General features: G+C 40.6%; 2 protein-coding genes across 2 annotated transcripts in view; one reads left to right on the forward strand and one right to left on the reverse strand.

Moving 5' to 3' along the window:
* The first annotated feature begins 2,165 nt into the window (after positions 1 to 2,165).
* The window catches only part of LOC139747257 (superoxide dismutase [Cu-Zn]-like), a 29,741-nt gene continuing 18,405 nt past the window's right edge, over positions 2,166 to 13,501 (forward strand). Inside the window, exon 1 of the mRNA XM_071659348.1 lies at positions 2,166 to 2,691. The gene's annotated coding sequence lies outside the window, so the exon portion shown is untranslated. The remainder of the gene's footprint in view (positions 2,692 to 13,501) is intronic.
* LOC139747446 (fructose-bisphosphate aldolase-like) lies at positions 5,344 to 13,398 on the reverse strand. The gene is made up of 6 exons (XM_071659802.1): positions 13,259 to 13,398; positions 7,678 to 7,891; positions 6,759 to 6,878; positions 6,404 to 6,649; positions 6,070 to 6,252; positions 5,344 to 5,960 (listed from the first exon to the last, which is right to left on the reverse strand). Exons 2-6 carry the CDS (start codon positions 7,879 to 7,881, stop codon positions 5,622 to 5,624), a joined length of 1,092 nt encoding a protein of 363 aa, XP_071515903.1. The 5' UTR covers positions 7,882 to 7,891; positions 13,259 to 13,398; the 3' UTR covers positions 5,344 to 5,621.

Genomic DNA, 13,501 nt, shown 5'->3' on the forward strand with positions numbered 1-13,501 from the left:
GGAACAGAGGGGGCCAGGTGAGGATATTCCAAAAAAGGCCCAGTCCTCTGTTCTTAACGCTACCTCGCTAACGCGGGAAATGGCTAATAGTTTAAAAGAAAGAAGAGGTATCTCTGTACCCAAATGTGACCTTTGCAAAACTTCTGACAGTAAAACTATGACTGTTGAATTGATGAATATGATTATCACTATCCATCTCTTTTATGCTTTATTCCCATATGTACTGTTCACTGTGTAAATGAGGTGCCATTAAGAGTTCAGTGTAAATGAGCAAAAGCATAGCAGGTCCTCAATTGATTATATCATTCACAAAATTGAGTCATGCTTGCTTACTTCTCATAAGCATATTTTGCTATATAATAAAGACACGAATAATAATGCAGATATGAAAGTAAGTTAGGATTTGAGAAACTTTGATGCTGTTTTATGGAGTAGGAACAAAAATAGGCAGAAAGGGAATCTTTTAGCTAGAGTCTTGGAAAGTCTTGAGTAAAAAAAGATACATTCAAAGTAGGCAAAGGTTGTTAGAGGCAGAAGTTCAAGGAATAATAAAAGTTGGGGAGTATATTTATGACCGATGAAGACATTAAAGAGAAGATGAGAATGATTACAGCAGAGTAGGTGTGAAAAAAGATAATGGAAAATGGTGAGATGAAAGAATCGAATGAATGTAGAATAATCATAATAAGGTAGAATAATCATGGACAAGAAGACCGGATAAGAGTATTAAATTTTCCAATGCATGAAGGTATAAGGATTAGAAATCAAATCAGAAATGAAAAGAGAATAAGACCTCTTAGTAAAACACATAAAACGAGTTTGATAAGAATAACAAAATCTTTCATTTGTGAAGAAGCAGGATTTAAGAAAGGAATTTTTTTCTTCTTATCTAAGATGATTCTTATTAAGATGTAGAAAAAGTAAATGACATGAATTAAAATGACAAGTCTTGGTGCTGTATTGCATACACAGATGATATAGATATAAATAAGCTAAGAGAGATTGTAATAACATTGCTGAGTGACATGAAATACAGCCGTGTAGATGCTGGATTATGCCAGGATCATGAATTGTTACCATGGTTTCTCAACATCTTCGATTATGGTGTGTGTTTGTGTGAATTGAGAATGTTCGATATGAAATCTAAACGAAAACAGATAAACTCCACTGCCTAGATCAAGGTAGTATATCAACTTTGGAAAATACTTAGATTTTTAAAAAATCAGTCTAATGCAAGGTATCTGCATAACCAATTGTCTGTAATGCAAAGCATATCTTCATTAGCCTTTCACAAGAACTTGTATTCTGATATATCACAATTATCTGATAATCCAAGCTGATGTGTAGAAAAATTGTAGTTTTCTAAGTATTAGTATAATTGTTTGTGGTATAAGAACAAGTATATGACAAAACAGATGACCTCATCTTCAAAGATAAATGGAAAACAATATACAGGTGAAAAAAGCGATAAAAGTAAGCAAGTTTGAAAAGTGACTTGTTCATAGAAATACCAAGAGATGTAAAATGAAACTAACCGTTCTGATACTTTTTACCTTTTAGTAATGTATCATCATTATTTGTTTTGTAATCCTGGTTCATGTACAAGGGAATGGAATTTGGTTGATAGACAGGCAGAGCGGTTGACAGTGTGCTGTGCATACTGCAGAAACTAAAGAGTGGTGAGGTGAAGGTGGTTTTTAGTTTTCAAGTATCTCATGACACTTTTTATGACACTTCACTTGACAATATGCAAAAAGTAGAACAGATTTTCAAGTGACAGAAGCCACTCATGTATGATTATATGGTGAGAGAAGAAACCTCCCAGCTTTTCTTAATTGACACTATACAAGGAAGTGACAGTGGACGATGAAACAAGGATAATGAAACAAGTGAAGACTGATGTAAGTGATACAAAATTAAAGGGTGCTGAAGTGGACTGGATGACAATAAAAAAAGGGAAAGAGTTAAAGATATTGGAGAATGAACGTAAAATGTGTGCAAGAACGTGATAGCGACGGAAATGGACAAATTAGTCTGACGTTTTGCGCATGAGCCGACTGGCGGCGTCCTGAAATCCAGTTACTCAGTTGTCAACAACGGTGTTGGAGATTCTTGTATTGCTTCCAAGGTAGTGTTAGTTTTGGCGTTGATGACATATAAAGTGAACAGAACTACACAAGCAATGCCTTTAAAGGTAATGTTGTGCTAGGAAATCGAGTGAATATGAGTGTTACTCAAAAACTACAGTGAAATGAGAAGTCAGAGTTTGATGTACCGGTTGCCCACATGTGTGAGGCGAGGAAACTATTGTGCCAGAAATTCCTGTTAACGAGGTAAAGCTTAAAAGCTTCTCTTTAAAGTTCAGTGTTGATGCTTGAACCACTGGTTCACCAGTTGGTGGCAGAAAGCAGATGAAAGTGGCACAGACGAAAAACCTTGTGAAAGCTATTTTGTTATAATTGGTTTGTACAGCAGTGTTAGTGGACTAAACGTTCATGGTGTTGAACTTTGCTAAGCCTTCAGCACAATCTTCGACCAATTGGAGGCCGTTGGAGCGTTACTGCTCTTCACCACAGCCACATGTTGATAAGAGGTCACGGAAACATCACTGCTTCTCCAACTCGGGATTAGAGTTGCTCTAAGTCACCCCATTCAATATGGCCATGTAAACAAATCTATCAGACACAACCGGTAAGTTTATATTAATTACATTATTTACTATGTTTTTTTTGTGAGTGTCTGTTATGTCTCAAAGATATGGTCATTGCTGTATTGTGTGTGAAATCACAATTAACCATCCACATTTAACGGAAGCACGGCGTCGAGACCTCCCCCCCCCCTCTCCTTTTTGTCTGTCAGTTAATTCGAGGTCATGCTGTACTCCCAGTGTCTTCATTACTTCGTATGAATTCATCATAAGCAGTTTTCAGTGGTGGATATGTTGAATTAAGTGCTAGTAGACCGTTAGAGCATTCAGAAATTTTCTAGTTTCCATTTCGATGCTTTCTTTCAATAGATGATTATTTTGTGCCAAAATGCTTCGTGTTCGAGTTTTAGCAATGGCTTAAACAAAAAAACATAGCTTGCCGATTTTACCCAACTAAACAAACCTAACCGAACCAATCGAACTCCCAGCCAAGCATATTACTTAATTTACCGAATGATAAACAATGCCACTGGTGTGATATCAACAGAAAAATAAGGGTCATTGCCCTATTTTTATAAATGGCCGTTCGTGACGATTTTTCATTTCAAACTCATTGGCTTATGCCATTAAATGCAATGACGTTGATTGGACAAACAAACCACCCATATCGTTGTTATCCATTGGCAATGCTTGCCGACCAGCGGACGAGAATGGTGTGAAAACTATAACACGTAATAATGGGCTACGATTCGTAAAGAATATATTTTTTCACGAAAATAAATAAGTATGGCCCGTCTGTTTATCAGAAAAAAATTCAGAAGTTTTAAATGTCTTAGTTCGCTGGCCCTTGATCATTTTGGCATACAGAGTTCTCTGTTTTCGCAATAAAGTCCTCTTTTTTTTCCTCTTAACTACCGTATGTAGTCTTCACTTGGTCTTAAATTCGGCTTTCAGTATTTCATTAGTCCCATTACATCATATGATGCGGAGTTCAAGTTGGTTCTTTGATGCATTGCCGAATGTCCACTTATGAATTTTATTTACCCCAAGTGTCATTTAAAGGGTTCTGAAATTTAGATATGTTCATTGTTGTTATCATCCACGAATCGGCATAATTATAATATGATCATGTTAAGAGCTAGACTATCTTTTTTAAAAGGTAGTGGAGTTCAGACTTTCCTATTTCAGATTCATTTAAAGTTACATAATTTGTCTAAAGGGTCAGTCGTTTATGTATTCGTAAAATGAATCTATTAGGGTTGAAGATTATCTCCAAAAGTATGTCCACCATCAAAAATCACCTATAAAGAAAACTTGCACATATGACATATTGCAAAAAAAAAAAAAAGAAAAAAAAGCCGTAAGTTGAATCTGTTGTTTAAAGCTTATTTTATACACTTGAGCAAAACCCGATAAATATGCTCTCTGCGAAGATGAACTATATTCAGAAAGTTTGTATCTTGCTTATGGTGTCTGCTTTGATCCCATCTTCGTAAGTGTACCTACTACAGATATCACTACATTTGAAATATCTAATTTGGTGGCTGATTCATGTGAGAAACTGCAGAAGCTGGTGACTGAGTTTGGTAAAGTGTGTGAAAGAAGAAAGTTAAGAGTAAATGTGAATAAGAGCAAGGTTATTAGGTACAGTAGGGTTGAGGGTCAAGTCAATTGGGAGGTAAGTTTGAATGGAGAAAAACTGGAGGAAGTAAAGTGTTTTAGATATCTGGGAGTGGATCTGGCAGCGGATGGAACCATGGAAGCGGAAGAGGATCATAGGGTGGGGGAGGGGGCGAAAATCCTGGGAGCCTTGAAGAATGTGTGGACGTCGAGAACATTATCTCGGAAAGCAAAAATGGGTATGTTTGAAGGAATAGTGGTTCCAACAATTTTGTAAGGTTGCGAGGCGTGGGCTATGGATAGAGTTGTGCGCAGGAGGATGGATGTGCTGGAAATGAGATGTTTGAGGACAATGTGTGGTGTGAGGTGGTTTGATCGAGTAAGTAACGGAAGGGTAAGAGAGATGTGTGGAAATAAAAAGAGCGTGGTTGAGAGAGCAGAAGAGGGTGTTTTGAAATGGTTTGGGCACATGGAGAGAATGAGTGAGGAAAGATTGACCAAGAGGATATATGTGTCGGAGGTGGAGGGAACGAGGAGAAGTGGGAGACCAAATTGGAGGTGGAAAGATGGAGTGAAAAAGATTTTGTGTGATCGGGGCCTGAACATGCAGGAGGGTGAAAGGAGGGCAAGGAATAGAGTGAATTGGATCGATGTGGTATACCGGGGTTGACGTGCTGTCAGTGGATTGAATCAGGGCATGTGAAGCGTCTGGGGTAAACCATGGAAAGCTGTGTAGGTATGTATATTTGCGTGTGTGGACGTGTATGTATATACATGTGTATGGGGGTGGGTTGGGCCATTTCTTTCGTCTGTTTCCTTGCGCTACCTCGCAAACGCGGGAGACAGCGACAAGCAAAATATATATATATATATATATATATATATATATATATATATATATATATATATTTTTTTATATAATATATATATATATATATATATATATATATATACATGTATATATATATATACACACATTATATCTGCTGTAATTCCTATGGAAACATTACGTCAGTGTCATGTTCGATTCTTAATGTATTCAATAGAATTAGGCAAGGGTTAAATTAGGAACTGAGAAATGTCTATTTTTATTATTGCTCAAAATTTCTCAAAAATGAGATTTCAGCAGAAACTATAGATATGAAAAATATATAGGGATATTACAACCTTGAATTTTGAGCAGTTCAACGGCGTTGTTCTTTGTCGAACTGATGCAAACCCCTTTATGCTGACAGTAATAATGAGTTTGCAATTATGTGACTACAGGCAACACCCTATAGTTAGACAACTAAGAAGACTCCCTACTTTGTGCTTTCGATAGCCATGTGCATGCTTAGTCTTATGAATGGTCTCGTTAATATTGATGATTCTTGACGAAGAGTCCAGCCTCTCCCGCCGCGCCTGAACACGACCCTGCAGAGTACTTGCCAAGTGCAGCAGCGCCGTTGGCCTTCGCTCTCTTCAGAAGCTCGGCTTGTCCAGCCTTCACATCCTTGCCACTCCATGCCTTCAGGGCAGATGCCTGAAGGGCTCTTCCGTAGCTGAAGCTCAGGGCCCAAGGCTTCTTGGCAGCATTGCATTTATTGATGGCGTCCAAGTGAACGGTGGCTTCCTCTTCGGACTGCCCACCAGAAAGGAAGCAGATGCCGGGCACCGCTGCTGGGACCGTGCGGGACAAAGCCAACACTGTCGCCTGAAAGAAAAAGTTTCCTTGTACAATGAAGTTTCCCAAAGTTTAGGCTAAAACGATGTCTTCCAATTTCTGCTTAAAGACGACTAGATATCAAAATACTAAATATTACCTCGGCAGCTTGTTGTGGAGAGTATTTGTTGGGGCACTCCTGTCCGGCCACGACCATGTTGGGTTTGAGCAAAGTTCCTTCCAGGAAGACGTGGTGGTCGTTGAGGGCCCTATAGGTGAAGGACAGCACGTTTTCTGTCACCTTCTGTGCTCGCTCCAGATCATGAGTTCCATCCATCAGCACCTGAGGAATTTTGTCATGTTGGATTTTTGAAAGCACTCCTTTAAACTATAAATCCTTCACGTATTTAAGTAGCTAGTAAAATTTTATGCTACATTTACGGTATTGAAAGTGATAAAAGGGTAAAAGAACTACGAGAAATCATAGAACTCACCTCAGGTTCAACAATAGGTACGAGACCATTCATCTGGCAGATGGAAGCATAGCGAGCAAGAACATTGGCATTCTCCAGCATTCCCTGGAAACTGGGTGTATTCTGGCCGATTTTGAGGACGCAGCGCCACTTAGCGAACTGACAGCCGTCAGCCTTGTACTGGGCACAGCGTTTGGCCAGGTCGTCCAGACCCTGGGTCGTGCTCTCCCCTTCGGATCCCATCAGGGGCACCACACCTTTGTCCACCTATAAAGATGAGTATGAAAGTTAGTAAACTTCCTTAAAGTTTTTTACTGGAATATGAACAAGTTTATCATTAATCTGTCCACAACTGATGACAATAAAATGGCTTTACCTTGATACCAGGTATGATGCCCAACTGCTTAATGAGGTCAATGAAGGGGCGGCCATCATCTGTCTTTTGGTACAGTGTCTCGTGGAAGAGGATCACTCCGGAGATGTGGTTGCCGAGCTCCTGCAGAAGAGTACAGGTCACTTTGGGAATTATTCCTCACTATATTTTACATGGGAAGGTTTGCTTGATTGTATAGCCAAACCCAGTCATTTAGTTCCAAAGCGAAGATTTGAGACATCCTTCATTTCTATTATGAATCCTTCGTACTAGATTTGTAGCTGATTGAGAGGAACACACACACACACACACACAAACACACACATTAAACAGAACAAATACAAATGAAAATGCTTAAAATGCGCAGGCAAACGGTGGTTCACAAAATGGTGGGTAACCTACAGTAGCAGAGGTATATACAAGGAGTTACGAGACGAGTCCCTACAACTGTAATCCATGAATAATCATACACACCACCTCATTACATTCTCATGTTACTTTTTGGGCGCCTTGCTCCCTCCTCTCTACCTAGCCGTCGCCCTCTACCCTAATATTAGAACTATGTTCCTCCCCAAGATGACGGGAAAGAAAATCTCTACCTCCAGTCCTGTCGCTTATATGATTCTAGACGCAATCTTGCCTGAACCTCCAAACAGTCCTTGATAACCACTCTGACATCACGACTTTCCTCCAAGTCCCAGACACCCTTTTCGTATCCTTTCAAATAGTAGTTCTCAACTCAAAACATCACAGTCTTCCTTCCCGATCAGAACTTCGAAAAACCCCTAGTATTCCTTTATCCCCTCCTGCAACCATCAACTATTTCTACCCTCCTCCCCCCTCCAGCAAGTCCTTGATCCTTTCCTTCAAGTTGCTGACCCAGCTTCATTAATATCCTGACCTACACCGATAGGAGACTAACCTTGTCGGAGGTGAAGAGCAGCTGGCGGTACTTGCGGCGGTTGTCTTCGGTGTTCTCGAGGCCGATGCCAGCAAGGCGCTTGCCCATGGTGCCTGTGGACTCGTCAGCAGCCAGGATGCCCTTGCCAGGGGCAACGATTGCGTTGGCAATGTTGCGCAGCTCCTGCTGGAGTTCTGGCGTCGGGTAGCTGAAGTAGGTCGTCATCTTGTTGGTTCTGCGGGGAGACAAGACTCGGTTAGCAACCTCAAGTTTCCAAGAAAGTTCAGAGATAGTCCCATGTGTGTTTACGAGTACTTCCGAGATTTTGTCAAAGTGCAGGGTTAGCGCGTAACGCTCACTGCAGGAAAGTCTAGAATTACAGAGTCGTGTGTGTTAAGAGTTGTAGGGTTGCGTTAAATGGAGAAATTGTTAGTTTTGGTTTTAATCTAGGAAAGGTAGTTGTCATTACGCCCCCTAATCAAAATAATGGTAAAAACAGATTCAGGCTCACGAAGCAATAGTCTGTCTACTATTTTCCTTTATTTGTTCTGTAAATATTACGATTAAAGTTCAAAACGAGGGGAAATCATTTACGAAAGCTATTGGACAGGAAAGCTAAATTAGGTATTGGATACTATGCATGTTGAACGTACTCAGTATTTGGTAAGTCGGCACACAGCATAGCCTATCACTTACACTGACGCTGCGAGTCTGTAATACAGAACTACAAAGTCATTAATACAGAGACCTCCTTTGCTCCTGGATAAGGCAACTTTTTAAACATTTCACGTCACAAAATCTAGGATTTTTTGCTGGTTTAGGATAATCCATGTAATTCCTGCAACAGGATGAACAAATATCGCACGATGATTATGAATTTAGTTATAGACCTTCAAGGTGCTTTATTATCTTAAGGTTAAAGAAAGGGTGAGAGTTTTACCCAAGTCAGTGACTTGTGTCAGTGTCCTCACTTACATAAAAGGCCCATGAAAGATGTCTTTTTGTAACCAACGAACGGTTTCGCAGAGTAAGGATGCTTTGGCAAGCGGTACCGTGGGTGGGGGTGGTGACAGGTAAGAGGATAGAGTATACACAGTTATATGCATACACCCCTTACCTACCCTTTACAACTAGGAGCTTGCCAAAGCTTCCGTACTCTGAACAGACGCTCAACACGCCTGGAGTTAAATTTAAACCGTTCGGTGCAAGTTGTCTAATCCGGTTCCCATAGTTACAGAGAAATGTTCCGGGGTCGCTTATGTAAGAGGGGACACTATTATACGTCATACTCTTTTTAACTAAAGTCTCTGACATTTTTGAGAATAAATCAGCTTGGTCTGCTGGCTAGGTGCACAATTATTATGCGGAATTTGTTCTTACTGTTGCGGGAATTACATGGATTATCCTAATCAGCAAATATTCCTATTTTCCATATCATGGAACATAAAAAAGCAGATTTACTCAGGAGCAAGTGAGGTCCCTGTAACAATATTTTGATATCGTAGTCTTATGCGAGTGTAGGTGATCGGCGGCGTGCCCATGCAACTACTAAAGCAAGCGGGTGACATCTAATCCTGGACCACCGGTATACTTCCCACACTGCCAAGCGTCCCTCACCAAAAAGCACACCTCCATCAGATGCTTCAGCTGCAAGTCTGTAGTATCATCACCATTGCACACTGTCATCCATCAGAGACAAAAGGCTGGAAATGCAGCAACTACTCAGTCAGTAGCTCCCCAAGCCCATCACACACTCCCCTCACCTCCAGCACAAATACCCATCACACAGCGCACTCTCACTCTTCTGAAACAAAGAATTCTATTCCAAAGAACCCTAACGACAAACTAAACATATTGCAACTTAACGCCGTGGCATCAGGAACACAGAAAAATACTCTACCAATTCTAAGAACAAAATATCCTTACAGCCCACAACAAAGAAACCAGTTCCACACTCATTTCTACCCTTCCATCTTTCTACAAATGCACGACTGTAAGAAACGACAGACGAAGTTCAAGAACGACTCATACATAACTCATCCACCAAACCATACCTCTTTCCATCACCACTGACAGTACAGAACAGCTCAAAAGCAACACCTTAAAAATACAAATCATAAAACTGGCTGTAACTTTACAGTACCAGCTACATCATCAGCAACATATACATACCTCCCAGATACACTTCCCAACTGCAGACCCTCATCAGAATGCCCAACACCGATTTCTGAGGTGAACTACTAAATAAACCAACTTCTCAATATCTTCAACCTATTCAACTAGTTACTAGGCAACCAGACTCCCATCCCACCACCAGCCATATACTGGCCCACTGACCAACTGGAGCAATATACACGACCACTTGCCTATCCTGATAACGCCTCATTTTAACCCACCCACCCAGCACAGCCACCAAAAAAAAAAACATATGACTTACGCGAAAGCCCACTGGCCAGTCTTCACACAGAACATGTGAAAAACATTGAAAAAAAAATTCCGAAAACCTCAGTATAGATGATTTCTTGTCCTTAAACCATGCATTCTCACACTTCGACATTTTGAAGACAGGGACACAGAAATGTAACCAAAGGGTTCAGAGCCAGAGATTACACACCTCATGTATGTGTGTGCTAGTAAGTGAAAAGTTTGTCTTCGTGGCAATGGGCGGAAAGTGTGTGGTGAAGGTGTATGCATCGACTAAAGTGTCCGTAAAAGGATGTGTGCACAGGTTAGTGGTGGGAGGAAGTGGAATTGTGTGGAAGGTGGAAGTGCGTGGAAGGCGGGAGGAGGTGGAAGGCGGGCAAGGCTTGCATGTGGCGGACGGGAAAAAGTCACTAGGTGTGGCACTGAGCATTTCCCCCTCCCCATGCGTCACAACCCTCCGAGAGACAGCTATCAGGAAAAGGGGAGTGCCAACTGCTAAGCTCACAGCCAGGCAACTGCATGGCAACAGGGACCTGAATAAGGTGGTCACCCAAACGGACCCCCATTTTTTTTTCCCCCGAATTAAGGGAGACGTAAATGAACAGCTTCAGACTTCCGCACCACTAATGTTAACTTAATACATTAAATGACTCCCATGAACATCGAAGAATGAAAGTAGAGTCATTACAGGTTTTAGTTTCTTATATCCATATATTAACATTCAATTTGTGCGTAAGGATTTAATCGCCTTGAGAATAACTTATTAGGGATTTCATGTTCCTGCAAACTCTACATGTAAAATATATGTCTATGCACGCGGGTAAAATGTTAATTAAGCACTGTACATCAGACACTTTCACCCATATAAAAAATAGCATAACATTCTTAACTTAGCTATCAAACGTATGTCTTATGAAACTTGAGAGTTTGTAAATAAGGACATCATGTACATAACTAAAGCGTAATTAAGCTATCAAACGTAAGTCTTATGAAACTTGAAAGTTTGTAAACAAGGACATCTTCATTTACATAACTAAAGCGTAATTAAGCTTAACTAAAGTTCAAACTGAAAACTACTGGTAGGATAAGGAAATTAAGTACGACAAATTTTCAGTTTGGAAGTAAACATGTTTCAGTCGTGCTTCGAACTGTCAGACTTACTTGTCCTTTGGCAAGGAAAAATAAAAACTTTAAAGAAACTATTGTCGAGGAATTTTTACTCGAGTTTAATGTCCACAGTAACTTTGTAGGGAACATATTCCAAATTACCGGCAACTCCTCCCTGTGTTGCATGGCTATACACCCTCCCTCCCAATCGATGCGTACTCGCATTGTTTTACATAACCCCACATGGCAAGTCAAGGTTTACTAAGCGCTCTTCTTTCTCTCCCATGTTTTACCTTTATCACAATTTCATGGTTGAGTAATGCTACGCAGTGTGGTCTCTTGCCTATGTGTGTATCATTTATAGTCATGTACACACGATAGTTGTCTCCCTCAAAGAGACATCCTCCACTCTGTTGGTATATTGGTAAATTTGTTGCTTGTCTTGATTTAGTTAGTGTTTTTATTCATTTTGACATGTCTCAGCGCTTGCGGGCGTGGGGAAGTGTCCTTGTTCCCCACTGCGAAAACTAGTTTTTGTCATGTCTGTAAATGTGGTCGGCCCAGTCCTGCTCACCTCCTTAGTTCAGAGTACAGCTACATATCTAGAACTGTCGACAGACAGTGAATATTATCAGTACTCATTACAATCCGAGCTGTTAGAGCCCTCTTGATATAACAACTTCAAAGTATTCCAGTGAGACTCAAGAGTGTGCTTACATCACCTACCATGAAGAGGCTGTTGTATGATTAGGTAACGGGTACTGTTCGGACAAAGGATCCCTCGCTGATCTGTTTAAAGAAGTGCTAGGATGTAACATTTAAAGATGTTTAAAGAAGTGCCAGGATGTAACATTTAAAGATGTTTAATCGAGATATTGTAACTCCAACCTTTTAAGATCACATTTTTCTTTTTTTGAATGTTTTCAAAGATCGGGGTCAGCCTGAGAGAATATCTTATCGGTCACATGTAATCTTGAGTATCTTATCGAACTACGCCAGTTACTTGACCACCTCCTAAGACCACGCAGTTGAATGCGAAACATACTCTTTTTTGATACCAATCCCTTTTACAGTTCTCGAAATTCTATACTGTGCATGACTTCTTACGAAACTGCTTTCAAGAAGACTAAAACTTTCACATCTCTTCCCTTCCCCGTCCAGTCAAGGCCTTACGAGACAGACCATGAACGCTCCGCGCCTCAAGCTTTAAAACCACCTTAACTATTTTAAGCCTAACATCGTAGCGTACACCAGCCTCACACAGTTAGGAGAACCACGGAGAATGTTGGCCACCACATTCCAAGACGAAATTTAGACCTTGTAATGGTACAGGCGTCGCAAATGCTAATCGCTATACGCCATTATAGCTAGAGGTACGAAGCTTTACTGACGCTTCGACTAATGCGAGAAGAGTACCACCATTTCACAGTCGCTTCCATAACATGAAAATTCTAGGGAATAGCTCGGGTACCGTACGCAGATTACGTTCAAATCGCAATCCCTTTAAATCGTTCAGCAAATAAACTCATGAAATAAGGTCACAGGTTTTACCTTGCAACAGGTGGCCTGTATTATACGTTTACACACTAATTATCCAGTCATGCATACTGGCATTGGAGAGTTTAGAACCGTAATTTCAGTTTTGGAAAGATTAAGCATAAACAAGATCAGCCTTCAACGGCAAATGTAAATAGTGGTATATAATAGAAATTATAGAATGGTGTGTGAGGGAGGAAGAAGGCTGCCACGTAGTACGCAAAGTCACCCCGTGACGTCGCAGGCCCAATAGTGGACTTAAGATTACAAGCTTTGTAACACAAGGAACTCTGAACATAGGGTTCCCTAAAAGATTTTACGTTCCGAAGCACGAAACTGCTAGATAATAGTTGAAAGAATTCATACCTATGAATCATTCCATGACTTTCAAAACTTTCCGACTCTTGAGATAAAAATCAAAACCAGAAGCAACGCTACTTCATGGACTTGATGGCCAGTAAAGCTAAGAGTTATGAAGCCAGAATCCGTACAGGAAATATTTATATAAAGTACAATATTCCCCTAAGTTACTCACCAGGTGTTGTAGAAACCGTGTTGTCGATGTGGGTGTTGGCGGCCGAGTGAGGGCTGCTGTATAAAGGCGGTGACTGTAGTCTAGCTTGACGGGTCGACATCAGCCACAACCAGCCTGTTACCAGGCCCTTCTTACGCTCACCGCGCCATAACTACCGCTCACTTCCAGGGTCGCTAAGGCTTTCGAAACTAAGTTTTAATGGTATTTTTCTATCCCTAAGGGTTGAACGAAGTCGTTTTAAAA

Source organism: Panulirus ornatus, chromosome 68 (genome assembly GCF_036320965.1).
Source record: "Panulirus ornatus isolate Po-2019 chromosome 68, ASM3632096v1, whole genome shotgun sequence".
In the NCBI taxonomy this organism is placed as follows: domain Eukaryota; kingdom Metazoa; phylum Arthropoda; class Malacostraca; order Decapoda; family Palinuridae; genus Panulirus; species Panulirus ornatus.

What these genes read in the sequence shown, in the direction of transcription:
- LOC139747446 (XM_071659802.1), bottom strand. Translation starts at nt 7,881, where the DNA reads ATGACGACCTACTTCAGCTACCCGACGCCAGAACTCCAGCAGGAGCTG. An exon ending in GCATCATACCTGGTATCAAG is followed by an intron (nt 6,650 to 6,758) that starts GTAAAGCCATTT and finishes TCATCTTTATAG; the next exon opens with GTGGACAAAGGTGTGGTGCC. An exon ending in TACCTATTGTTGAACCTGAG is followed by an intron (nt 6,253 to 6,403) that starts GTGAGTTCTATG and finishes AAAATTCCTCAG; the next exon opens with GTGCTGATGGATGGAACTCA.